The sequence below is a fragment of the Wallemia mellicola genome (assembly GCF_000263375.1).
Source record: "Wallemia mellicola CBS 633.66 unplaced genomic scaffold WALSEscaffold_20, whole genome shotgun sequence".
NCBI lineage: Eukaryota > Fungi > Basidiomycota > Wallemiomycetes > Wallemiales > Wallemiaceae > Wallemia > Wallemia mellicola.
Genome location: NW_006531977.1, coordinates 49,487 through 73,446, shown reverse-complemented (window position 1 = coordinate 73,446; position 23,960 = coordinate 49,487). Strand labels below are relative to the sequence as shown.

Genomic DNA, 23,960 nt, shown 5'->3' with positions numbered 1-23,960 from the left:
ATAAAATACCAATTCACGTCTAACTAATTGTTATATCAAATGTCTTTTTTCAATGTAAAATTCTTAATAAATTGTCTTTGATTAAAACGATCATATAATGCCAAAAGAAGCAACGAAGAAGACGATAAAGGGTGCTAGGAAAGGTGTAGAGAAGAAGCCAGAGGGTAAATTTGAGGATCAAGTGAGTAGATTTCTAGTTATAATCCCACTAGCTGATAATTTGATAGGATGAAATCAACATCAACGAATACAACAGTGATAGCAGCAGCGATTCAGATGGCAGCTCAGACGATGAGGCTATCAGCAAGGAAGCTAAGAGCGTACCAAAAGCACCTACAAACGCACAAGTTAAAGCTAAATTAGAGAAAGCCAAGGCAAAGAAGAACCAGAGAGGTGTAGTATATGTTGGACGCATTCCACACGGTTTCTATGAGGACCAAATGAAGGCATACTTCAGCCAATTCGGTGAAATAACCAGACTGAGGTTATCTAGGAATAAGAAGACTGGTAAAAGCAAGCATTACGCTTTCATAGAGTTTGAGAACCTCCAAGTAGCTGAAATAGTCGCAGAGACGATGAACAACTACCTTATCGATAACAGATTGCTTGTCGTAGAGGTCGTCGACGAAAAAGACATCAACGAACATCTCTTCAAGGGTGCAAACCGCAAATTCAGAGCTGTACCAACAGACAGAATCGAGAGAATTTCCTTCAATAAGGAAAAGACCGAAGAAGAAAAGGAGAAATCCAAGAAGAGGTACCAGGATAAGCTCGCAAAGAAGCAGGAGAAGCTTAATAATGCAGGTATCGACTATCAAATTCCAATGTAGATTATTTATTAGATAAATTTTACTCCTTCACCGTTTGATGTTTTGATAGTGACTGCTTTGTTTTGTTTAACGAGTATGTTTATCGCTGATCTCAGTATTGGAGTGGGTAGCCCATTTAACTCGCTGAGATGGCTATAATCACCCTCCGTGAGCTCGTAGTAAGTCAGTGGTGTGTTTAACTGAGCTGTACCGTCTACGTGATCATACAAAACAGCTGCCCACTCTGCGAGCGTGCGCCAGTAAACCCATACGCTCTCCTTGGTGGTATCTGTGTAGGTGGCCAACCCTGTGCTTATCAGTAGATAGTAACAAATGACTGTCTAACACACCATTTTTCACAAGTGAGTCGAGTATTACAGTGATAAACTCTCTATTAGCCGCTCCTATTATTGTTAGTAATGCATACTGACAGAAGAATTACCCTCGTACGCTGTATCTTCTCGTTAGTCCAGATGTCATCACTCATAGAGAGCTGAAATTGCCGCCGCTGCTTGCATACTTTGAGGATATGCTGCGACCAGAGCTGTAGCTGCTGACTCAGCGTCTCAACGTTTGGCTGCTGTGTGTAGAATGGCGGAAAATCTATGATCGTCGTCATACAAAGAGAGATGAGAATAATTAGGGAAGATGACTTATTATTTAGTGCATATAAACTTTCTACATTGCTCTATATATAGTTATGACTCACATACACTGCATATCAAGCTATGTAAGCAAAGGTAATATTTTATTCAGCGACGATATATAATTTAAATACCTATTATACATCTATGCATCTATAGATATCTAAAATCCGTTATCTCCTTCGCACTTTACAGTCATTTGACCGAACTTTTTTGTAACAATCTTCTTCGTATCGAACGACCATCATCTAAATGTCAAAACTCAACGCTAGCGATGCCATCAAACACCTCTCTACCTACCAAGAAAGAGACGGTTTATCCGTACAGTCCTTGATGGACTCAAAGACCCGTGGTGGCCTCACCTACCAAGATTTCCTCACTTTGCCTGGCCACATCAACTTTGACGCTTCATCCGTCAGCTTGAAGACAAAGGTTTCTAGAAACATCGAACTCTCAGCTCCATTTGTCAGTTCACCTATGGACTCAGTTACCGAATCACAAATGGCCACTTACATGGCTTTGATGGGTGGTATTGGTATAATTCACCACAACAACACCGCAGAAGAACAAGCTCATATGGTTAGACAAGTAAAAAAATTTGAGAACGGTTTCATCACCGACCCAATCTGCTTGAAACCATCTGCTACAGTTAGCGATGTTCTCTCCATCAAAGAGAAGCTCGGATTTGGTGGTATTCCAATCACCGACTCTGGTTTCCTCCACTCAAAGTTGCTCGGTATCGTCACCGCCAGAGACATTCAATTCCAAAACCTCAACACTCCAGTTAAGGATGTTATGACTACAGAATTAGTCACAGGTAAATCAGGTATCAACCTTGAAGAAGCAAACAAGATTCTTCGTGTATCAAAGAAGGGTAAACTTCCAATCGTCGATGCAGCAGGAAACCTCACCGCTTTGCTCGCTAGATCTGACTTATTGAAGAACCTCAACTTCCCATTAGCATCCAAGAACCCAGAGACTAAGCAACTCTACTGTGGTGCTTCAATTGGTACTCGTGACGCTGACAAGGAACGTCTTCGCTTGCTTGTAGAAGCTGGCTTAGATGTCGTCGTTGTGGACAGCTCACAAGGTAACTCAGTCTACCAAATCAACATGATCAAGTGGATCAAGGATAACTTCAAGGTCGACGTCATTGCTGGTAATGTCGTTACTAGAGAGCAAGCTGCCGAATTAATTAGCGCTGGTGCTGACGGTTTACGTATCGGTATGGGTTCAGGTAAGTACGATATAATTTGATATACTCATCTCACATACACACCCAGGCTCTATCTGTATTACCCAAGAAGTCATGGCTGTTGGTAGACCACAAGGTACCGCTGTCTACGCAGTCTCCGAATTCGCCAACCAATTCGGTGTCCCAACCATTGCAGACGGTGGTATCGGAAATGTCGGTCACATCGTAAAGGCAATCTGCTTGGGTGCCTCTGCAGTCATGATGGGTGGTATGCTTGCTGGTACAACAGAATCACCTGGTGAATACTTCTACCACCAAGGTCAACGTGTTAAAGCCTACCGTGGTATGGGTTCCATCGAGGCTATGCAACATAAGCTCAAGAAGAAGAGCGTAGTCAACGCTGAAGATGACAGCAAGGATAATGCCGCTTCAGGTAGATACTTCAGTGAAGCTGACTCTGTCAAGGTCGCACAAGGTGTCTCCGGTGACGTTGTCGACAAGGGTTCAATCACCAAGTTTATGCCATACCTCTACAACGGTCTTCAACACAGTTTGCAAGATATGGGTGAAAGAAGCGTTGCTGAACTTCAAGAAGCCGTCAAAGCTGGCAAGGTTAGGTTTGAACTTCGTACCGCATCTGCTCAATTAGAAGGTGGTGTACATGGATTGAACAGCTACACCAAGCGTTTGTATGCTTAATAGAACAACCATATTTCTCTCTCTCTCTTTCGCTTCCTGGATAGCATTATTATATAATTTTATAAAATGAAATATTTATGCATTTGAACCAAATTTAGTTAATTTTAGTCTGAATCGGATTCGTCACCTGAAACTTCCTTGTTTTCCCTTTCAACTCTCTCCATAAGTGCTTGTAATTCGTTGTCCTCAGATTCTGAAACTGCCTTAGGTTTCATCTTGATGTTCACTTCACCACCAGATTGTTGCATCTTCTCTTGGACTAAAGCGACAGCCTTTTCTAACAAAGCGAGACCACCTGCTTTGTCAGTTGAAGTCGTGCTAATAACATAGAGTGGTGGTGCAACAAGCTTGATTTTGATAGGGATAGTCTCGGTTTGAAGTGCTTCACCAGCCTTGAGAGCGCCCTTGATAGCATCAATACCTTCGTAGCTGAAGCAGGTAACTTCTAAATCTGAACGGATTTTAACAGGTTGTGGTGTGAGCCTCCTGCTAATGTTTGCCTTCAACTCATGAAGAATCTCCTCGCTAACACTGAGCTGACTGAATATCATTTCTGGTTCAGAAATGGATAATTTGAAAGCATCGTAGCTGTGTCCATACTTATTGTGTAATGGCCATGCAACATCCTCGTAAAGCTTCTCCATGTCGAGGTTAAGCTTACCGGAAACGTGGCTCATGATACTGTGTACTGCTTTTGACTTATTGAACCGTTCTTCACATTTGAGAACATCCTCTGGAGATACTCTACGCTTTGACAAATCAATGTAACCCTTCTCCTTGTCTACTCTGAGTACGACGACGACTTCATTCCTGCCGACTCTAATCAACTTTTGGATCGACCTTATACGTCTTCTTGAAAGTTCTGAAAGCAAGATCATACCCTCTATACCATCATATTCTAATAACTTTACGTAGGCACCCATTTCTGCGATTTGACGAACTTGTACCATGACCTGTAGGAGTTTAGATGATCTGAATAATTTATTCTTTTACTACTTACAAGTTCATCGACTTCTGGGAACTTCTGTGAGTAAAACCTCATTTCTTAGTTTATGAACGCCTCCTCGCAACTTGCGAAGAACGGCAGGATGGGCATGTCAATTCTAAAATTTGTTTCTTCTAATTGATGTCTAGCGATGATCCCTATCACTCCTTTCTATATTATTTAGCTTCTTTCTCTCTCATTCTGGCTGTGTATATTTGAACTATAGCAGACCTAGATAAGGGCATCATGGGGTGTTTTAAGTGAGAGAATGTACTAATAACTTCTAAGGTGTTTAAATCGTTATTCGCGTTCTTAAATTTGTGAATCGGTCGTTGATGCTTTTAATCAGTTAGTCATGTAAAAAATAGTATTGTGCACCTCAGTAAGTGCGGGTAATGCATACGAAACTAACATTCACACGTACTTCAGAGTCTCTAATTTACTCTGATAGGTTTTAAGAATCACATATATGGAATAAAGGTAAGGTTTAATATTCAATTCCTCACTATCAAGAAGCCCGAGGCTGTCTGTCTTGTATTATGTAGTACGAAGTATGTTATATATGTTGAGCATTTAGCATCAATTGCCTCCGTACGAGATTTATTTCTTTCATATCTTTTTTTTTCACTTTTCTTGTTAATTATTTCCTCTTATTGTTGATATACTTTCTAATAGATTGGTGTTGATGTGTATTCAGGCCTAACACCGTACGTCTGGAATTCACTATTTAATAACGGTGACACCGGAAACTTCATTCTTAGCACAGGGTTACAGGGATGAGACATGTTAAAACCACGAAGAATATCATGATAACCAGAGTACTACCTCTCAGCAATCTATTTATGTTAGGGATAGGTCTAAGTTTTCCTTCAGCTTTGGCTTTGCGTATCTCTTCGGAGACGGGAGTTCCTTTAGTCACTCTTACTACACCTAAGCCACCCGGTCCTGTTGTCTCAAAGTAGTCGCCAGGCTTACGTACTTCTTCCTGGCTACCAACCCTATTTGAATAGAAGGAGTTCTCACTTTTGTCACCTTCACTATCTGGAGATCTCGTCATTTTATTTAATCTGAAAGTTGTGGTTAGGGGCAAGGTATGAAGTAAAGGTTTTACCTTCTAATTTTAATTTAACATATGAAGATTTCATTGATTTTGTTTATATTGAGTTTAAATATCATTTCCATGTTTGTAAAATGGTGCGATTCTGTTGCTAGTATGATTATATGGAATATGTCACTTATGTTCATAACTAGCGATCGCTATCCTAAAGGCAACTCAGCTTGTGTCATTATAAATTAAATATCTATACATATATGGTTTTATTCTAGATCATCTTGTCGTTTGTGTTCATTTTTATGTCTCCATAGTTTTCACTGTCCGCTTGTTCCTTACTGCCGTCTTATTACTATTTATACGTACATATCTAACAACTAGTTGTCGTTTTATGTTCAACACCCGTATTTGAATTCTGATCTGGATAGCTTTACTCTTGATGTCGTAGAACGTTCCACTATGTCCTGACTGGTAATTCAGTCCTAGATTTTATTTAGTGAGAGGAGTGTTGTTTGGAAGCTTGAAGTCCTAAGTGTTCATGGTGTTAAAATTTTCCGAAATAAAAAATCAGCAATATTGATATTTATGGTACACACAATGCTCTTTGAAGATTAAGTCAGATTCCTTGTTAGTATATCGGCTAGTACGCCCGCTTGTCAAGAAAATCTGATTTTCAGGCTTATCGCGGGAGAGCTGGGTTCAACTCCCAGACAGGGAGATTCTTTTTTGGTATCTATTTTTACCTTGTGATTACTTTTTTTTGTATGGAATGTGCCATTTGATGTGTTATGATCGGTGTATTCGTTTGTATTATTTATCTATAGATACTGAGAATTCGTTATTAACATTGAGAATGAAATAGGTTGAGAGTAAGTCGAGGAGATAGATATTTGCTGTAGTTTATCATTGTGTAATTGAGATAAACCTCTAGTGGTTTAAATTACGTGTCTACCTTTGATATATACGCTCTTACTGAAGACAATGGACGACAGAGCGTATAAAGAGATTTCAGCGAAGAGAGCAATACAAGGAGACGATATAAAGAAATATTAATGATATTTAATATCTACAACTCCAAATCATCGCTGAGGTAGTTCAACCTAGCGCTGACAGCATCCTGTGAGCCAAGTGTGAGCATAGCTGCCTCGTTAGCCAATTTTACGCTATCGGTGAGACCCTTTCTTGATGCAACTGCAGCAATGAGTGCACCGACGAATGAGTCTCCCGCACCTGTTGTATTAACGATCCTTTCTGCAACGGAGGCTTTGAAATGTTGCACGACGACACCATCACCATCATTAGGGAGATGTACAACTCGTGAAGCCTCTTTGTCAGATTTGATGTCCTTCCAGTCACCAAACTCATCGCGTTTGACGCGAGTGACTGCTAAGACACCGTCACTTCCACACTTAACGAGGAGGTTCTTGCAGATTGGAAGTAACATAACTGACATCTGAGGCAAACCTAGCTCTAGAACATTCTTTGGGAGGTTGCGTTCGAGTTGGTCTCTGAAGTTTTGGAATAAACGCAAACCATTGAGAGTTTCCCAATATGAATCAATTTCTCTCAGTTCTCCAAATTGCTTGCTCTCCACTAAGGCTTTCAATTCAAAAATATTTGGTGTAGCATAAGTCAATTTTGGTATGCCACTACCACTAAGTATGCGAGTTGCTTTGGCAACACTTGTAGGCTCAAAGAGGGTGTCGATGTTGTTCACCTCTGCATATGCCATTACATCCGCGAGAAGACTGCTATTGAGATTACCATCGAGAGCGATCAACTGTGGCTTGTGCTTCGTAAGGACTTTCTTAACCTTTATGACATACTCAGTTAGCGTTTTCAAGAATATAAAACACCCACCTCGTCAAATGTGAGCTTCTCCACCGCTTCAAATGAAGAAACACCCTCGCGTAACTCTCCATCGCTGTTGAGTAGCAGATTCACGACAGGTGTTGGGTGATATGTGTTGATAAACCCATCCGTACGCATTTTGAGTTTCGACGTTGCACTCTTAAGCGTTTCGGCAAATTCATCACTTCCAACTGGCGTGACCAACATAGAAGAAATAGGACTTTTGCGGAGAACCCTGTTCGTCGCTTCGGCAATGTTCCGTCCGACACCGCCCAGTCCTATCTTGATGACGCCTGGGTATGTCGATTGGGGGTTTTCACCAACGACGTCCTTGTATTGCGATGTTATGTCAAGGGCTGATGCACCAATGATCATGACATCTGCTGGTATATCCGTTTGTTTCTCTTCTTGCACTTGCTGTGGTGGCTGTCTTACAGGTGGCTTGCCAACTTCAGGCTTGGTAGCATCAGGTTTTTTCATATGTCCCATTGGATACACTTTCTGCTCTGGTTCTTGTCCCTTTTGTAGTTGGTTATACGCGACGGCGATATCTGCGCTTATTTTGGCGTTGTTCTCGATTAATGCTAAGTTACTCTTGATAGAGCTACCCTTCGTCAACTCTGCAACGCGCGCTAACAACCACGGTGTCGTCTCTTTACCGGCGATACCTGCCTCCTGGCTCTCTTTGATAGCTTGATCGACTGAGCTTTGTATCCGGGCACCTTCTTCAGCATATTCCGCTGGGATAGGACAGCAAAATAATGCACCACTCGACAAACCATCTGAAGCGAGTGACACTCTCGCTGCTTCAACTGGTGTAAGGTTGTATGGAGAGTAGTATCCAGATTTTGGTGAGTAGAATGCCGGAAAGTCGTTTGTTTCTCCCACAGTTGCGACTGTGACACCCTGTGTCTCCAGGTATTCCAATGTAAGTGATGTATCGAGGATAGATTTCGCCCCGGCACAGATGACATTCACTGGGCTCCTCCCAAGCTCTGTGAGATCTGCACTAACGTCCCACGTACGCTCAGCGCCACGGTGGACACCACCTAATCCGCCCGTACAAAAGTGCTTGATACCAGCTGCACTAGCTAGGCAGATCGTTCCAGCAACCGTAGTACCACCGCTTCTGTTCAATGCAGATGCGACTGCAAGATCTCGCCGGCTTATTTTGAGCGGATTGAGTGACTCGTCGAGAGCTAGTATTTCGAGTTGCTTATCAGACAAGCCAACGAGGGGATGTCCATCTATGACAGCAATATGAGCAGGAATAGCACCATTATCTCTTATAATTTTCTCCAGTTTCCTTCCAAGTGAGAGATTATCTCCTCTAGGCAGACCATGAGTGATGATAGTGGATTCTAGCGCAACGACGGGCTTTCTGGTAGCCATTGCATCCAGCACTTCTGCACTAAATTTGAGCCTCTGTAAAGCACTCATAGGATGTTAGCAAAGCAGATGGTGGTAATGGTTAAAGGTAGTTTAGCTGGGGAGATAGAACAGGCAAAATACAATTTGAAAGTCCCGAATGAATCTATAAATCACTGCTTATTAAGTACAAAATCAGCCTTTTCCAACAACGCTTGCTCTTCTTGTTCAGTGAGTGCAGGTGTCTCAAACCCGAATTCTTCAGGTTCTTCCACGCTGCCCTCAATCTCACCTGCCTTTATTTGAATCTTGTGGTAGAGTGAATTAAGCGCTTGCACGTCCACGACAACCTTCTTAGCGCGGAGAACATCATAAACGTCAACTTCTTCTGGTGTGAGTGTGTCTATGGTAGGAATATTCCGTGAAGCGAGGTGCAAAGTAATATCTGAGCTAACGAAAAGCGTTCTATCTAACAAACCAAGATTGCTGAGTTGTCTGCTCAGTTTGTTTGTTCTTGGAATATCCAAATGACTGGCTGGAATGGCGACCAACTCGCCTGAACGAATTTTGTCGGACAAGGCTACCTTCATGCCCAGTGCCCAGACCTTTTTGTTAACTTTGCGCTTCCAGTTGCGGGTGTTACGAGGGCCATGAGCTTGACCACCACCGACGAGGAGCGGGGACTGCTTGGTACCCATTCTCGAGTGACCGGTACCTTTCTGTGGTCTCTGTTTTCTATGACTACCTGCAACCTCATGTCTATTCTTAACGTGTGCTATTGTACCGTCTCTATTAGAGAAAAGGAAGCTGCGAACGCAGGAGTGGAGGATATCCCTTCTAAGGGGAGCATTGAAGGCGTCCGAAGGTAAAGGCACTGCCTGCTTTTCTACGAAACCAGATTTTGGATGGAATAGATGCCTAAGAGGAAGGTGTACGAATGGGGGAGCAATAGGCGTAGTAGAGGCTAAATAAGTGAATAAAATATTCGCTAGTTAAGCGGCTACTCACCTCTAGCAATTCCTAATATTTTTGATCCTTGCATTTCCTGCCAAAGAGAGATCTCAACGATTTCGCGCAACTTGAGGAAATACGACGAGATGCTAAGATTATCTAATTTAATAAGGCCGCGGTATTTTAGGCCAATAACAAAATTCAATCCACAGAGGCAATTCACTCATACGCCTATCATCCGAAGAGACGACAAGAGTGACGAGAAGAAACAAAACAAGCGCAAGGATGAGGATGACGACAGCGAGGATAACAAGAAGAAGGACAAGAAGGACAGCGAAGGCGGTTTCCCAGGTGGTTTCCCAGGCGGTGGCGGCGGTGGACCACACACTGAAATTCGCATCAACGGACAGCAGCTTTTAATGATGGGTGTCGGTACATATTTCACCTATAGACTCCTTGTGCCAGACGCTACCGAGAGGGAAGTTACCTGGCAAGAGTTCAGAACAGGCTACCTCGACAGAGGTCTCGTTGAGCGTTTGGTCGTAGTAAACCGTAACAAAGTACGAGTTGGCTTGCGTGGCGATGTTCCTTCTAGCTACGGTATGTACTTCTCTATTGGCAGCGTAGACGCTTTCGAACGTCACCTCGATGAGGCACAAAAGGAACTTGGCGTACCAAACCACGAGAAGATTCCGGTCGCATACCATGAAGAAACTTCACCGCTTAATATGATCTTACACTTCGCACCAACTTTGCTTTTCGCTGGTTTATTGTACTGGATGAGCAGACGAGCAGGAGCTGGTTCTGGTGCTGGTGGCGGTATTTTCGGCATAGGAAAGAGTAGAGCAAAACTGTTCAACCATGAGAATGAAATTGGTACCCGCTTTAAAGATGTCGCCGGTATGGACGAAGCAAAGGAAGAAATTATGGAATTCGTAAAGTTCCTTAAGGAGCCAGAAAAGTTTGAAAGATTAGGAGCAAAGATTCCACGTGGTGCTATTCTTTCAGGTCCAGTGAGTCTAATTTTCTCATAGAAATCATACAAGCTAACCACTAAAACAGCCTGGTACCGGTAAGACTCTCCTCGCTAAAGCAACCGCTGGTGAGGCTGGTGTTCCATTCCTTTCAGTATCAGGTTCAGAATTTGTTGAAATGTTCGTTGGTGTTGGTCCATCCCGTGTCCGTGACTTGTTCGCTACAGCACGTAAAAACATACCATGTATCATCTTCTTGGATGAAATCGATGCTATCGGTAAATCAAGAGCCAAATCTGGCGGTGTTGGTGGTGGAAATGACGAACGTGAAAGTACATTAAACCAACTCCTTGTTGAAATGGACGGTTTCGGTACAGACCAACACGTTGTCGTTTTAGCCGGTACAAACAGACCAGATGTTCTTGATCCAGCTCTCATGCGTCCAGGTCGTTTCGACAGACATATCAGCGTTGACAGACCAGACGTCGGCGGACGTTCACAAATATTCCTTGTTCACCTCCGTCCACTCAAATTGGATGTATCATTAAAGAAAGTTGGCCCACCTTCCGAAGATAGTGATGCAGGACCAAGCTCTAGTGTCGGTAAGCCTGCAAGTGATTTCCCTACACCAAACCCAGCTTTATTCAAGGAATCAACTATGGCATTCTCTCCAGTTAAAGATGACACCTTCGGTGCTCCAATCGTCATGGCTGAAACTGTAGAAGATGATCTCACTCCAGCTGAACGCCGTGAAAGAGATGCCAAGAAGCTTCTTACTTCAGATAACCCATATAGCAATCTCGCTCATAGATTGGCCCTTCTTACACCAGGTTTCTCCGGTGCTGATATTGCCAACGTTTGCAATGAGGCTGCACTTTATGCCGCCAGAAAGGGCGCTAACTCCATCAACCTTATTCACTTCGAGCAAGCAATTGAGAGAGTCATCGCAGGTCTCGAACGTAAGAGCAGAGTGTTAGACAAAGAAGAGAAGAAGACAGTCGCATACCATGAAGCAGGTCACGCAATTTGTGGATGGTTCTTGGAACACGCTGATCCACTCGTCAAGGTATCTATCATTCCACGTGGTGTTGGTGCACTTGGATACGCACAATACCTTCCAAAAGAACGTTTCTTGTTCACTACTGAGCAACTCATTGACAGAATGTGTATGACATTAGGTGGTAGAGTCGCAGAAGAGATCTTCTTTGGAAGAATTACAACAGGTGCACAAGATGATTTGCAAAGGATAACGAAGATGGCATTTGAAGTATGTGCTAACTATGGTATGAACAATGAAATAGGTCCTGTCAGTTACGGTGGTCGTGAAGGCAGCAATGAAGGATTCCAAAAACCATTCAGTGAGAAGACAGCTGAAATGATAGACAATCAAGTAAGAGGTATGATTTCTGAAGCACACAGACGCACGCATGAGCTTTTAGGTGAAAAAAGAGATCTTGTAGAGAAGGTAGCACAAAAGCTCCTCGTAAAGGAGGTTCTCTCTCGGCAAGACATGATTGATTTGCTTGGTCCACGTCCATTCGAGCACACGAAGGACGAATTAGATAAGTTCTTGGAAGGAGATATGTAAGTCCTGCTTTTTAAAGCTATTTTTTGCTAACAAAAAGAAAAAGCAAAAAAGCACCTACAGATAATCAACCGGAATCACAGTAATGACTTATTTATAAAGAGAAAGAGTTAGACAGAATCAATCATCACTCATTTGTACAAATCTTTGCAATTTCATAATTTTCCAAAAAATGTTCTCGATGTGCCTTCTTACCGATCGGTTGTGTGCCTAAGTTCTGTTCTAAGTATATATATCTATATATTAATAATACATCATGTAATCGCCTCAAATATCTCAATTAAAATACTTGGAGGACGACAAAGAATTCAAACTGTCAGTTTGCACGATTCGTACCTGAAAAGAACTATGAAAATCGTTTCCAGACGTGAGGCTTTAATTATAACATCAGTTTAAAAATGTATACCAAAGTCCACCCAGGAGTGTGCTTCGTTAGGCAACCAACAACATCGGGATTTTATCTGCAAAATTCAGAATTGATAGCAAATAACACGAAGTTACTCCATGAATGTAGAAATGGTTGCGAAACATTAGATTACGGGAATAAAGCTTGGGTGGTAGATTCAATGAAGGACGTAAACGTACTCATAGATGAATGTCAAAATGGTACGGTTTCGCAAGCGACATATATGGACACAACTTTAGAAACTTCTGACGGAATGATTCAACGTCCGAAGTTTACTACTTTATCTGCATTATTCATCATACTCCTGCTGATAGAATTTCTCCTCGGATAGGATTACCTCAATATATACAATCATCACACTAATCATAACAGCATTATACACTTCGCGTATCTACTACTTTAATGATCACAACTGTACGCATACATCTTATTTAATATATAAGTAATTCGTGTATTGTTACATTTACTATCACTCTGTAAGACAATGTCAGCGGAATATAGAAGGAACATCTTATTTGCTCACCTCCATACAAAAACTGGAACATGAATCAGTATCACATTTAAAGAAAATCAAAACACACACCTCAACTTCATCAACGCCAATGCCATTCGCACCACCTGCAAATGGTAGTGGCTTGGGGCTACCAGGTGGCGGTGACATTTGTTCATCAGCTTGTTCACCCTCAGAGAGCCTCCTGCCATCTTTTTGCGGCGACTTGAGCACCCTATTAGGCGAAGGTGGAAGCTGCGACAATGTATCCGCGCTAATGTGTTCCCAATCGTTTAGGCCTGGGTTCTCAGCGTTTTCAGCATCACCTTCACCTGTACCGTTGTATCCAAGATCATCGACGGTGACAACGCTGTTATAGTGAGAAATAAATACAATTACGTAGAGAACTACCCACCTTTCACTGTCGCTAACGTCATCCATGTATCCCGGTCCTAAGAACGTGTTAAGTTTATTCCATGCGTCTGAACCCCTATCTAGATGGTTCAGGTTCAACTCTTTCAATGCTTGGTCTAAACCTTGTGCATCGAAGGAGTCGCCTTCAACACCATTAAGGATATCTTCCATGATATCGTCATATTCGTGCAGATCGTAGATATCATCAGCAACCATTCCACCTCTGCTTGAATGATGCTCGCTCTCCGATTGTGATGATTCTTGCTCACGGTCGACGGCTACCTTTTCCTTCATGGCAACATTTTCAACATCTACGTGATGTGTTTGTCCCCCAGGGGTGCTTTCTGTGCGTTAGCTGAGCTAGTCTGACGAGTGTTACGCACTTGTAGTACTTTTCATTATCTAATTTCTCCAGTTAGTATGTTAGCAGGCGAAAAAGAAGAGCTTACAGAATTTGACAAATGCGCGTAAAGATTGCTCTTGTGGCTTAGGCTTTGTGAGAGATGTAAATTTCAAAGCGCACAACCCACTAAAGAATCTTCGATTTCTTGATCAACATCTGCACTGGCGAGCCATTCATCACGCAGTTCAGGTCTACAGTTTAGGTATATAGCGGTGATTACTTTCATGTTCGCTTTGGTAGGCTGTTAGCATTATACTTGGCAGAAAAGGGCTCGCCCACATTGCCTCCACTTTCTTCCATAATATGGCACCTGTCCTTTTATGATTTTAAGAATATAAAGCTGCAATCTTGGTTCAGAAATCCTAAGCAAACGCTTCAGCATGGCCTATATTTGTTAGCTTGTACTACGAATGTTATTTTGAAAACCTACACTACTCTTATACTGCACCAATAGTAACAGTCTGTGTGTACGCTTCTTGCTCAACTTCTGGACAATCCTCATAAAGTTAATCGTAGAGAAAAGGTTACGCCAACTGAAAGTGCGCAAATCCGGTTTCTCAAATGTCTCGAAATCTGGTATACCATCGTTCGAATTTATAGAAGGTACTTTCCTGTGACTGCCATCCTGTGTAGATGTACCGTAGGTATGACAGTAATTGAAGAAACTATAATATGTTGGCGACCGTAAGGAAAAAGAAGACCACACTCACTTAAGTTCTTCTACTTCATGCTGAGTTCGCATCATAGTGACCACATCCTGGAAACCATACATCTTCAACATGAGAAGAATGCAATTAGAGTCAACCAAAAGTGTAGAAAGCCATTGGAATTTCATGACATGTGAAACCTTGAACCATTTCAAAAGTAACAGAATGATAGCGGATACAGCTTTCGACGTAATTTCCCTATGGCGTGCAACATCTATGTCATCGAGTGACATTGCAGGATGTTCACCTTCATGAGCGTGTCCACCTGTGTTTTGAGAGTTAAGTGAAGCGAGCAACAACTTAAGTAAAACAATAACGCAGTTGTGAAGATATGGTAGTATTTCCCTGTAAACCACCTCAACGCGCATCAGCTTGTCGACATATATTTTATGGTCTGAGTTAAGGTTGCTAATCTGACTCGCGACGGAGCATGTGTCAAAATCATCCACTGGCGCATTACTCTCATATTCAGCTTCTGCGATTTCCGCATATCTATTTGTGAAGCCAAGACTGCGGACGAAGTCTTTGCGTATTTGATGAGTTTGCCAGAGTGAAATTGGAACGTGCATGTGAGCAGCAAACAATCTTCCTGCTTCATCGATCGATGTTGGTACAGTCGAAGTTGACTCTGAGAATGGGAATATGAAAGGCTTTGTTTGGTCCGTTTGAAACTGCGTCTTTTTCAGCTTTGGCCCATTGTACGCGGGTGATGGTGGTGGGGTTGGTAGTGGTGTTCCAGGGATACCATTGCCTGGAGCACTCGTGTTGATGGTGGACGTACTTCCACCAGAGACAGTCGGTCCAGAAACACTAAATGCACTCGGGATGTCCTGATTGGGCGCACTTGTCTTCAGTGGTGCAGGTGCAGATGCCAATGTTAATCCATTTAATGGTAAGGATTGCTGTTTAGGCCTGTAAGTTGGGTATTTGAGGGAAGTCTGCGAATAGAATTGTTGTAAATCCAGCGGATTGCTCTTCAAAATGGTATTGTCATCCTTGACTGCCAGGTTGCATTTGAAGAGTTCATATGATATGTCTTTCAGACAATCAATATCTTCCCAGCCACCAAAAACAACAAGGAGGGTCTTCCATAATAGTAGAAGAAGCTAAAGCTTGTGAGAAAAAGTCACATAGACTACAGCCAACAAACCTTCTTAACTGGATATCCTTTTGCCGTTTTGTCGCGTAAACCGGACAACAAAGTAAAAAGGTAAGTTGGCAATGATGGTTCAAGATTCACTGGAAGTTCATAAGAATTAAACAGTTGATATATGAGTCACCCACTTAGTTCATCAGCGAAGGTGCTGTCGTGGCGCAATATCTGCACCATATAGTAGAGCATCTCCATGTAAGAGCCCAACTCGACATTTACCTGTTCAATAAAGTCTGGCTCTGCGAGGTGTGCATAATCAGTGTGCACGATACTGTGAAAAGATATAGCAGCTCTAAGTGCGGATGCTATTTTGTTCAGACCGCCGCACTCCCTAACCAACTTGACATTCTCAATGATGCAATCTAAGTGGTGTTTAGTGCTTTTGCTCTCGATAAAGCTACCTTTAGGTGTTGTTAGGGAGTCTACATTCATATCTATTGATTCCCACCTTGCATAACGTATAGCAATTTACGTGAAGCTTTCAGTCTCTCGGACAATTTATCACCATTGATAGCGTTAAGAAGTTTAGCTAGTAGATCTCTCCGCTGAGAATCTTCCATAGCCCACCAGCTGCCATAATCCGCATCCAGCCATTCGTGCTTTCCGTCGAGAATGCATCTTACGTCGAGATATGAGTAGAATTCGTTAATCTCGTTCATTACATTATCGTCATCATTATATTTAAAGTCCATGAAAGTGTCAAAAGGCTCTAGATGTGGATTAGATTGCCTTCCTTGCCGCTCTTCGAAGTCATCGTCAATTGATATCATGGATGTTGGGAAGAAAGAATGAAATCGTTATTTCTGAGTTATGCAAGTGTCCTTATCAGAAATGTCTACATCTATCTTCCTTTATCTCGCTTTCTTTTCCTACATCTCTATCTAGCACTTCAAATAGTGTCAACACATGCGATAACATAATTGCATGAAATGACATTATATATCTCAAATATTTACATTTACTTTGTTACATCCTTAATCGCAATCGACTGGACATGGTGCAACATGATGTCCAGCTTCTAATCCATCCAAACGAGCCATTTGATCGGTACTGAGCTCGAAATTGAATATGTCAGCATTGCTCTTTTGTCTCTCAGGGTTGTCAGATCTATATACATAGTTAGCTATCATGCAACGCAATAAAAGACTTGCTCACTTTGGAAGAGTGACGAAACCGCGCTGAATAGACCATCTAATAAGTACTTGTGCCCAGTTTTTGTTAGTCTCTTCAGATATCTTTACGATAGTAGGGTCATCCTTCTTCTGTCCGCGAATGATAGGACAGTATGCTTCCAAGATGATATCATTCTTCTGACAATACTCAACAATAGCGCGCTGCTGATGGAATGGATGAAGCTCAATCTGGTTGACGCTTACAGGCACACTTGCATATTTCTTAAGTTCTTCGATGTGTTTTACACCATAGTTTGAGACACCGATAGACTTTGCACGTCCTTCCTTTGCTAGACGCTCGAGAGCCTGCCAGAGGCTCTTACGATCAGTTGCACCATTGGCTTGACGTGGAGAGTGTATCAAGAACAGATCTACATATCCGAGACCAATTTTTTCGATTGACTCCAAACACCTCTTGTAGTTCGCATCAACGTCACCAGCAGATTCCATGACCTTTGTTGTGACAAACACGTCCCCAGCTTGTTTTCCTGCTTCACGGATAGCTTCTCCGACCTGAACTTCGTTGGCATAGTATTGAGCTGTATCGACGCCAATGTATCCGGCTGATCATGTCAGAAGTGCTATATGCCATGCATATCATTCCCACCTTTGAGAGCTGAAGTGACAGTGTTCTTTGCAACATCAGATGAACTCTTATAGACACCTAGTTGAAATGCAGGTATCTCATGTCCTGATGCAAGTCTGTATGTTGAGCTGATGTTGTTAACTGATGGCATGATGGATGTTCAGATTGAAAAAACATTACGTAAGTTCTTTTTACTTTTCAATGACGTGTAGCGACAGTTGCAGTGATGTGAGTATCAGATAATATTGAACCCTATTCTCACATAGAGCAGCCAAACCATACACACGATCCACACCCTTCAAGCGGCGTAGATCATGATTTCCTTTACCAAGTTATCGACAAACCAAATGTCACAGCGCTTAATATCGACGAAGACGAGGGTGCCACAGGAAAAGACGTCATAAAGGAATGGATTGATAAAGATGACACCACGCTATTCATACAAAGTGACGCTGATGAACAGCTTTTACTTAGGATTCCATTTACCGCGAGTGTTAAACTAAAGTCTATACTATTCAAAGCTGGGCCAGGAGAGAGTGCACCTTCTAAGGTGAAGATATACGCCAACCAATTCCTCGATTTTGGTGATCTAGATAGTGATCCTGCAGCCACTCAAGAAATTGAGCTCGTTCAATCTTCTGAGTGTATAGAGTATCCAATTAAGTGGGTGCATAGCCGTTTTTTAATGATTATCTTATAATTATTCAACAGAATATCAAAATTCAACTCAGTAAAGAATCTGACGCTCTTCTTCCCTGAGAACTTTGGAGATGATACGTCACGTCTTTACTTCGTGGGTTTCAAAGGCAGCTGGACGGAGTTGCGTGCTGATCCAGTCATAACAACATATGAGGCATTTGGTGGGTAGCATTTCTAAAACATATAATCTATCTAACATCAAATTCAAGCTAATCCAGCAGATCACAAGAAAATACCTGGAACAGATGCTGGAATGAACAGCCTTGGTAGCTAGCGGGATAGCGAGTAACTTGCTTATTTATTCTTATGCACCGTCATTTCGTCATTAGATAACAGAATCTAAGGTTAGATGAGCTTCCACATAGATCGCCACAAAATTACATTCTATATATTTATTCATTTGTTTATTTATACATTTAGAGATACTACAGATACATTGTCTTGCGAAATATTAACAATATAAGCGTAGTAGTAGTAGGAGCTGGTGAGAGAGCACAGAAAAGCAGAAAGTAAACTACTTGCAGTACAAACCCGTAGTGATGAAACTAACAACAGCTCTTAGATTTTCAAGAGAAGCAACAAATGTACGCTAAGTAATAAGCATTTTTAAGACAAGAACATGAACAATGCAAATACATGGCATGCTCCCACCAGGTGACCTTAACAAGCTTAACAAAAGTAATGCTACTGAATTTTTCCTGAGTAACGAATCAACTCGATTATGGGACATGGGTATGCCCTGGTGACATTCGAGAGTTCCAAGAAGTAACAGCTGACCTACCGAATCGTATCATTGGATAGGGTCTACGTAACAGAGAACTTTATGGGATAGATAAATCGCCAGCGTAATTGTCCACGCATATGGACGTAGGTCTTTTTACTCAGGGTCCTAGCGAAGTCTGACAGAGGCGAATATCGCTAAAATAGCTTCCTAATAGTGTAATAGTCAGTCAAGACACAAGACAGTCTCCATATAATTCCTTCGATATTCTGTTATCATTTCGCAAAATGCCGAGCCAATCGTGTGTATGTATATGTAAAAAATTGGCTAGCATCAATCAGATACAAAGCATTATGAAATTGTAGTAGCCGCTGCAGGATATCAAATAGCTTAGCAAAGAGGATATGTATGGCATGAGAGGCATTACGTTCACTATGCATTCAGAGAGTGTAACTCGGGGTTTTCGGGAAATCCTGCCCGGAGAGAGAAGAATTAGTGACCAACATCATATCGAGGAGATAAGGCCTTTCTCATAGTAGTCCCAATAATGTATTTCAAAAGAACTGAATCAATGAGGATATCTAGGTGGTACGAGTGTAGTTTATGATCGAAGCCCCAATGTCGATGACGCTGTTGTATGAGACATCAAATACGACTGTATTAGATTGGTACCAGAGTTGATTGGTGTATAGGTAGTAACAGTAGATTCTAATATGCCTCCAATCACATCATAGATATATGTGTATTGAGCTTATCTTATCAACTCGATTATTGATACTGTGGGATTCACCGGAGTTGTATATCAAAGGTCTGTCTGGATAAGCGAAATGAGATGAAACTGATCGGAGAAACGTAAAGGGTCATGCGTCTATCTAATCAGCGAATTGAGTCACTGAGTTCTGCTGCCAAGCGCAGGTTCTCCGAGGAATTGCAAATATTACAGATCATATAATATACCTTAAATGTATTAAAATAGATAAATAATATTTCATAATTGGTAAATACACTCGGTAATATATCTAACTTATTCTCGCTTAAAGCGGACCTGAGTTATCACTTGTTCAGGTCATAAGCGAGAGGTGATATCTCGCTTGTCGAATGCGGTTTTAAATCCCCAGACAACCTTGTATTTTAACCATCACAAATCAAATAAACATGTCAGATGAGAAAGATTATAAGAATGGCCCTATAAGTTCCACACTTGTGAGGGATGTAGAGGAAGTCGGCGAGAAGGATGTCTTCGCTGTAAACAGCTCGAGTGAGAATGTCACGAACTTCAGAACGACAGGATGGATTAGAGCGTCTGTTGTTATGACTAAGGTATGTCTTCTTTGTACATTCTATCACATATTGACAAAAGAAGACTCAAATCGGTTTGGGTGTACTTTCTATACCTGCAGCAATGCAAACACTCGGTGCAGCAGTAGGTTTAGTCGTCCTTTTTGGTCTCGGTATAATTACCGCTTGGTCCAATCATGCCTCAGGCAAGTTCAAAATGGCGCATCCATCGGTACACTCTACACCAGACACAGCACTCGTTATATTCGGTAAAGGAGCATTCGGACAGGTCGCATTTACCATCGTATCAATCTGTTATTTCCTCTTCATGACCCTGATATCTGCATCTTCAATGCTCAGTTTGTCTATCGCATTCAACACCTTGGGAGAAGGTATGCGTATATGCACAGTAGCATATGTCGGTATAGCAGCAGCCTCTATTTTCGTTATCGCCACTATGCGCAAGCTCGATCACATCAGTTGGGTTGGCTGGATAGCTATGTTTTGCATTGTCGTCTCTGTCATGATTGTTGTTATCGCAACTGCCCAAGCAGGTCCTGCAAAAGGTAATGAAGCAGAAGTTTTCGACAAAAAACTTGCAGCAGGTCCAGCTGAAGGTTTTGCCAGCTCAATGAATGCTGTCGTCAACATACTTTTCGCTTTTGCAGGTACACCATCATATCCAGCAATTTACTCTGAAATGCGTGACCCAGAGCGTGACTACTACAAGGCTGTTCACGTTCAGCAAGTTTTCACATTGATTTTCTACTTCATCACTGGCGTTATTCTCTGGTACTACGGTGGTCAATACATCACATCACCAGCACTAGGTACTGCTGGTGCAATCTTCCAAAAAATTTCATATGGTATTGCTATTCCTGCATTATTAGTATCAGGATTACTCTATGCCCATTTTGCGTCAAAGCAAGTCTTCGTTAGACTAATGAGAGGCTCAAAGCACCTTGTCGAGCCAACGATCATCCACTGGACAGTGTGGCTTACCACAGTCGCATGTGTTGTTGTCTTCTGCTTTATCGTCGCAAACGCTATTCCATTCTTTGACTCTCTCTTGGGTCTCGTTGGTAGCTTGTTCGCATCACTATTCTGCGTTGGATTACCTGCAATGATGTGGCTAGACGTTAACCGCCATAACCTCAAGACAGACACTTCACTCTGGTTTAGATCTAAAGTTGTCTGGGCTGGCTTCCTCATTATACTCGGCGCCTTCCTTTGTATTGCTGGTGCCTATGGTACAATCGTCGGTATCAAAACGGAATTTGATACCGGTAGCGTTGGATCACCATTCTCATGTGCAGACAACTCAGCTGCATCTTAAGCACGACTCATATCTTTAATGACATATCTAGAACTAGAAAAAAAACTAACGGTAACCCCTCTGGATCAACTTGTATTTTTATTTTGATTTTCTTCATTTACACAGTGTATGTTTTTTTAAAATTGTTTGGGGTGAAAATTTTGAAACATTTATTTTAATAGGTTATACGACATAAACCATATAAAAGTATTCGGTAACACTATTGATCACGCAATATAAAAATAAAAATGAATCTCCTTTCGTAGATATTGACATCATCATGCATAATGGCTAAAAACTCACTCCTCCTGGTTAACAACAAACAGTGAAAAATAAATATATAGGAAATGACTATACATAAACCATTACTCGTTTTATCCGTACCGAGGTGCGTATTTCCTTATCAATTATGGATCCCGACTGAGGAACAATCAATCGAACAGATCAACGTCAACGGCATTAGAGCGAGCGTTTATACAACGAGAAAACTGTCACTGTTTCCACGAAGTGGGTTTTTCTGCTAAAATTCTATACCCAATTATTAACATATACCGCAGCCGTTTGGAGAGGTAAGCGATGGCATCGGATGTGGATGTCTATATAACAATATAACCAGCCATACTATTATGGACCTGAAAGATTATCGGATAGATACAATGATGAACAGAGAGCTGCTTCTGGATATGAAAACCTCACCTACCAGGATATAATCGACCAAATCAAGTCGAAATCAATGGAAGATCCAGGCAGGTTGATTTTTATTAAGGATATGGCTGCTTGTAAGTGATATCGTTGTAATGTCCCTTTTAACAATCAACCAGATCTTGTCAAACCTGAATTGATGGATAAAGCTGATGTAATAAACCCAACCATTTTATCAGGTGGGTGTATCCGCAAACAAGTTGTGACGTCTTTAACACCTCCAACAGATGATCAATTGAAGGAATTTAGATACGCTTTCCTCGTCAGATCACCACGTAAAGCCATTACAAGTTATTACAGGGCAACAATTGATAATGATTGTGGTGATTTCGGTGAATTTGACCCATCAGAAGCTGGATTCAAAGAATTACATGCTATGATGGTAAGTTTTCACTCACGCTGTTTGTTTGTTTCATTTTTTGACGATTTTTCACTAGAAATACATCAGAAAATTAAATCCAGATGATGGAATCGCACTCATAGATAGTGATGACTTGGTTAACAACCCTGGAAAGACATTACAACTCCTCTGCGATAAGGTTGGTATACCTTTCGAAGACAACATGCTTAGCTGGGAAAGTAAACGTATTGAAGAATTCGACAAATGGAAAGGATTCCACGAGGATGCCCAAAACAGTACAGGTTTTAAGGCTGTCAAAAGGGAGAAAATTGATTTGCCGGATTTCGTGGAAGAAGCAATCAAAGATAACGAAGAAACATACAACCAGTTGCTCAAATATGCCCTCAAATAAGGTTAAAAGTGTATTCAATTAAAAGAAAAGTTGTCAATTATTTAATATTAGAAAGTGTCGATCCGACCATCCATTGTCCAGTAAAAGAGTTGAAAATTCCTTAAGAGAGGAAGTAGAGAGCTGCGCTTGATGCTAATACTACAACCCAGCTGATTTGGTAGTTGCTACCAGCGCTGCTTGTGTCGTCCTCGAATCCGGTTGATGTTGGCGAGGCCGAGGATGTCATAGAGGAGGTGTTGCTATGGGTCTTGGTATTGGTTTGTGTAGGAGTCAAGAATGTCTGCGACGAGGAGCTAGCTGATGATGCTTGAGAAGGTGCCGCTGAGGATTGACTCTGAATACCCTCCTGAGCATGACCTTGCTCGTGCTCCTTGTGTCCATCATGGCCTTCTTTAACACCTCCTTTAGCGCCCTCTTTGGTGTCCCCTTGGATACCTCCTTGCGCACCTTCTTGGGCTCCCCCTTGAGCGCCTCCAGTGTAGTCACCGCCAGCGTAATCACCCATATTTCCTTGGGCTTGTGGCACTTTGTCGTAGATTATACCAGCGACGTGATGACCTGGGTCTTGCTTACCACCTTGTTCGCCGTCCTGACCATGCTCTCCACCGTGGCTTTGTTGCCCATTTGCAGCTGAACAAACTTCATCTCTGAGATGTTGTCCTTTCTCGAAACCACCTTCAGGGCATCTCTCCAAACAGCCCGAGTAAGCGTCTCCTAAACCTGGTGTCTGACAATAACAGATTGCTTGTGAAATGTAATCTAAAACATTTTAGTTGTGCATCTTAATAGTATTTTAAGACGAACCATTTCCATTTCCACAGGCGGCAGTTGCACCTACACCTACAATGCCAGTGAGGAAGCAATTTTGAACACAATCTTCACCTCTCTCGGCCAATGGCTGTGATGATGCGATAGAGAGTAGGCAGGCAGCAGCCAAGAGTGATTGTCTCATTGTTGTTAACGATAAAGCATAAAAGACGGGGTATAAATACTTAGCCATCAGGAAATGCCTATGTCAAACATATTACATTATTATGTCATACCGGTCGA

General features: G+C 41.9%; 15 protein-coding genes and 1 non-coding gene across 16 annotated transcripts; 8 read left to right on the top strand and 8 right to left on the bottom strand.

Annotated features, from left to right (window-relative positions):
• Window positions 1-91: 91 nt before the first annotated feature.
• WALSEDRAFT_40349 (RNA-binding domain-containing protein) lies at window positions 92-859 on the top strand. Its single transcript, XM_006959765.1, has 2 exons — window positions 92-181; window positions 228-859. Exons 1-2 carry the CDS (start codon window positions 98-100, stop codon window positions 828-830), a joined length of 687 nt encoding a protein of 228 aa, XP_006959827.1. The 5' UTR covers window positions 92-97; the 3' UTR covers window positions 831-859.
• WALSEDRAFT_40346 (ESCRT-II complex, vps25 subunit) lies at window positions 839-1,428 on the bottom strand (the record flags this gene model as incomplete). The annotated part of the gene is made up of 2 exons (XM_006959764.1): window positions 839-1,150; window positions 1,237-1,428. The coding sequence occupies 2 exons, from the start codon at window positions 1,426-1,428 to the stop codon at window positions 839-841; spliced, it is 504 nt and encodes a 167-aa protein (XP_006959826.1).
• A 264-nt stretch (window positions 1,429-1,692) lies between these two features.
• WALSEDRAFT_33560 (IMP dehydrogenase) lies at window positions 1,693-3,439 on the top strand. Its single transcript, XM_006959763.1, has 2 exons — window positions 1,693-2,690; window positions 2,737-3,439. The coding sequence occupies exons 1-2, from the start codon at window positions 1,706-1,708 to the stop codon at window positions 3,345-3,347; spliced, it is 1,596 nt and encodes a 531-aa protein (XP_006959825.1). The 5' UTR covers window positions 1,693-1,705; the 3' UTR covers window positions 3,348-3,439.
• On the bottom strand, window positions 2,677-4,415 carry WALSEDRAFT_61126 (hypothetical protein). The gene is made up of 3 exons (XM_006959762.1): window positions 4,348-4,415; window positions 2,733-4,300; window positions 2,677-2,687 (listed from the first exon to the last, which is right to left on the bottom strand). Exons 1-2 carry the CDS (start codon window positions 4,387-4,389, stop codon window positions 3,452-3,454), a joined length of 891 nt encoding a protein of 296 aa, XP_006959824.1. The 5' UTR covers window positions 4,390-4,415; the 3' UTR covers window positions 2,677-2,687; window positions 2,733-3,451.
• Window positions 4,416-4,791: 376 nt separating this feature from the next.
• WALSEDRAFT_61125 (hypothetical protein) lies at window positions 4,792-5,414 on the bottom strand. The gene has a single exon (XM_006959761.1). It carries the CDS (start codon window positions 5,387-5,389, stop codon window positions 5,090-5,092), a length of 300 nt encoding a protein of 99 aa, XP_006959823.1. The 5' UTR covers window positions 5,390-5,414; the 3' UTR covers window positions 4,792-5,089.
• A 591-nt stretch (window positions 5,415-6,005) lies between these two features.
• Window positions 6,006-6,101, top strand: WALSEDRAFT_t73. Its single transcript has one exon. It is a non-coding gene; the product is annotated as a tRNA-Asp (tRNA).
• A 314-nt stretch (window positions 6,102-6,415) lies between these two features.
• Window positions 6,416-8,712, bottom strand: WALSEDRAFT_61124 (hypothetical protein). Its single transcript, XM_006959760.1, has 2 exons — window positions 7,244-8,712; window positions 6,416-7,196 (listed from the first exon to the last, which is right to left on the bottom strand). The coding sequence occupies exons 1-2, from the start codon at window positions 8,672-8,674 to the stop codon at window positions 6,450-6,452; spliced, it is 2,178 nt and encodes a 725-aa protein (XP_006959822.1). The 5' UTR covers window positions 8,675-8,712; the 3' UTR covers window positions 6,416-6,449.
• Window positions 8,713-8,758: 46 nt separating this feature from the next.
• Window positions 8,759-10,551, bottom strand: WALSEDRAFT_61123 (ribosomal protein L4). The gene is made up of 2 exons (XM_006959759.1): window positions 9,611-10,551; window positions 8,759-9,566 (listed from the first exon to the last, which is right to left on the bottom strand). Exons 1-2 carry the CDS (start codon window positions 9,642-9,644, stop codon window positions 8,776-8,778), a joined length of 825 nt encoding a protein of 274 aa, XP_006959821.1. The 5' UTR covers window positions 9,645-10,551; the 3' UTR covers window positions 8,759-8,775.
• WALSEDRAFT_21185 (ATP-dependent metallopeptidase Hfl) lies at window positions 9,976-12,115 on the top strand (the record flags this gene model as incomplete). The annotated part of the gene is made up of 3 exons (XM_006959758.1): window positions 9,976-10,566; window positions 10,616-11,065; window positions 11,294-12,115. The coding sequence occupies 3 exons, from the start codon at window positions 9,976-9,978 to the stop codon at window positions 12,113-12,115; spliced, it is 1,863 nt and encodes a 620-aa protein (XP_006959820.1).
• A 279-nt stretch (window positions 12,116-12,394) lies between these two features.
• On the top strand, window positions 12,395-12,928 carry WALSEDRAFT_61122 (hypothetical protein). Its single transcript, XM_006959757.1, has one exon. The coding sequence runs from the start codon at window positions 12,511-12,513 to the stop codon at window positions 12,847-12,849; it is 339 nt and encodes a 112-aa protein (XP_006959819.1). The 5' UTR covers window positions 12,395-12,510; the 3' UTR covers window positions 12,850-12,928.
• Window positions 12,929-12,949: 21 nt separating this feature from the next.
• WALSEDRAFT_65680 (hypothetical protein) lies at window positions 12,950-16,455 on the bottom strand (the record flags this gene model as incomplete). The annotated part of the gene is made up of 13 exons (XM_006959756.1): window positions 12,950-12,984; window positions 13,042-13,054; window positions 13,102-13,378; window positions 13,424-13,762; window positions 13,806-13,824; window positions 13,872-13,908; window positions 13,953-14,056; window positions 14,105-14,210; window positions 14,256-14,490; window positions 14,536-15,638; window positions 15,683-15,771; window positions 15,817-16,086; window positions 16,134-16,455. 13 exons carry the CDS (start codon window positions 16,453-16,455, stop codon window positions 12,950-12,952), a joined length of 2,949 nt encoding a protein of 982 aa, XP_006959818.1.
• Window positions 16,456-16,569: 114 nt separating this feature from the next.
• WALSEDRAFT_61119 (Aldo/keto reductase) lies at window positions 16,570-18,571 on the bottom strand. Its single transcript, XM_006959755.1, has 5 exons — window positions 18,352-18,571; window positions 18,155-18,303; window positions 17,465-18,106; window positions 16,841-17,420; window positions 16,570-16,792 (listed from the first exon to the last, which is right to left on the bottom strand). The coding sequence occupies exons 3-5, from the start codon at window positions 17,592-17,594 to the stop codon at window positions 16,660-16,662; spliced, it is 843 nt and encodes a 280-aa protein (XP_006959817.1). The 5' UTR covers window positions 17,595-18,106; window positions 18,155-18,303; window positions 18,352-18,571; the 3' UTR covers window positions 16,570-16,659.
• Window positions 16,570-18,571, top strand: WALSEDRAFT_70071 (DUF1000-domain-containing protein). Its single transcript, XM_006959754.1, has 5 exons — window positions 16,570-16,792; window positions 16,841-17,671; window positions 17,715-18,106; window positions 18,155-18,303; window positions 18,352-18,571. The coding sequence occupies exons 2-5, from the start codon at window positions 17,600-17,602 to the stop codon at window positions 18,414-18,416; spliced, it is 678 nt and encodes a 225-aa protein (XP_006959816.1). The 5' UTR covers window positions 16,570-16,792; window positions 16,841-17,599; the 3' UTR covers window positions 18,417-18,571.
• Window positions 18,572-19,980: 1,409 nt separating this feature from the next.
• Window positions 19,981-21,628, top strand: WALSEDRAFT_61118 (amino acid transporter). The gene is made up of 2 exons (XM_006959753.1): window positions 19,981-20,183; window positions 20,227-21,628. The coding sequence occupies exons 1-2, from the start codon at window positions 20,019-20,021 to the stop codon at window positions 21,475-21,477; spliced, it is 1,416 nt and encodes a 471-aa protein (XP_006959815.1). The 5' UTR covers window positions 19,981-20,018; the 3' UTR covers window positions 21,478-21,628.
• A 175-nt stretch (window positions 21,629-21,803) lies between these two features.
• Window positions 21,804-22,983, top strand: WALSEDRAFT_33549 (hypothetical protein; the record flags this gene model as incomplete). The annotated part of the gene is made up of 6 exons (XM_006959752.1): window positions 21,804-21,844; window positions 21,900-21,963; window positions 22,073-22,235; window positions 22,278-22,337; window positions 22,386-22,540; window positions 22,596-22,983. 6 exons carry the CDS (start codon window positions 21,804-21,806, stop codon window positions 22,908-22,910), a joined length of 798 nt encoding a protein of 265 aa, XP_006959814.1. The 3' UTR covers window positions 22,911-22,983.
• A 27-nt stretch (window positions 22,984-23,010) lies between these two features.
• Window positions 23,011-23,862, bottom strand: WALSEDRAFT_65675 (hypothetical protein; the record flags this gene model as incomplete). The annotated part of the gene is made up of 2 exons (XM_006959751.1): window positions 23,011-23,669; window positions 23,715-23,862. 2 exons carry the CDS (start codon window positions 23,860-23,862, stop codon window positions 23,011-23,013), a joined length of 807 nt encoding a protein of 268 aa, XP_006959813.1.
• Between the last annotated feature and the right edge of the window lie 98 nt (window positions 23,863-23,960).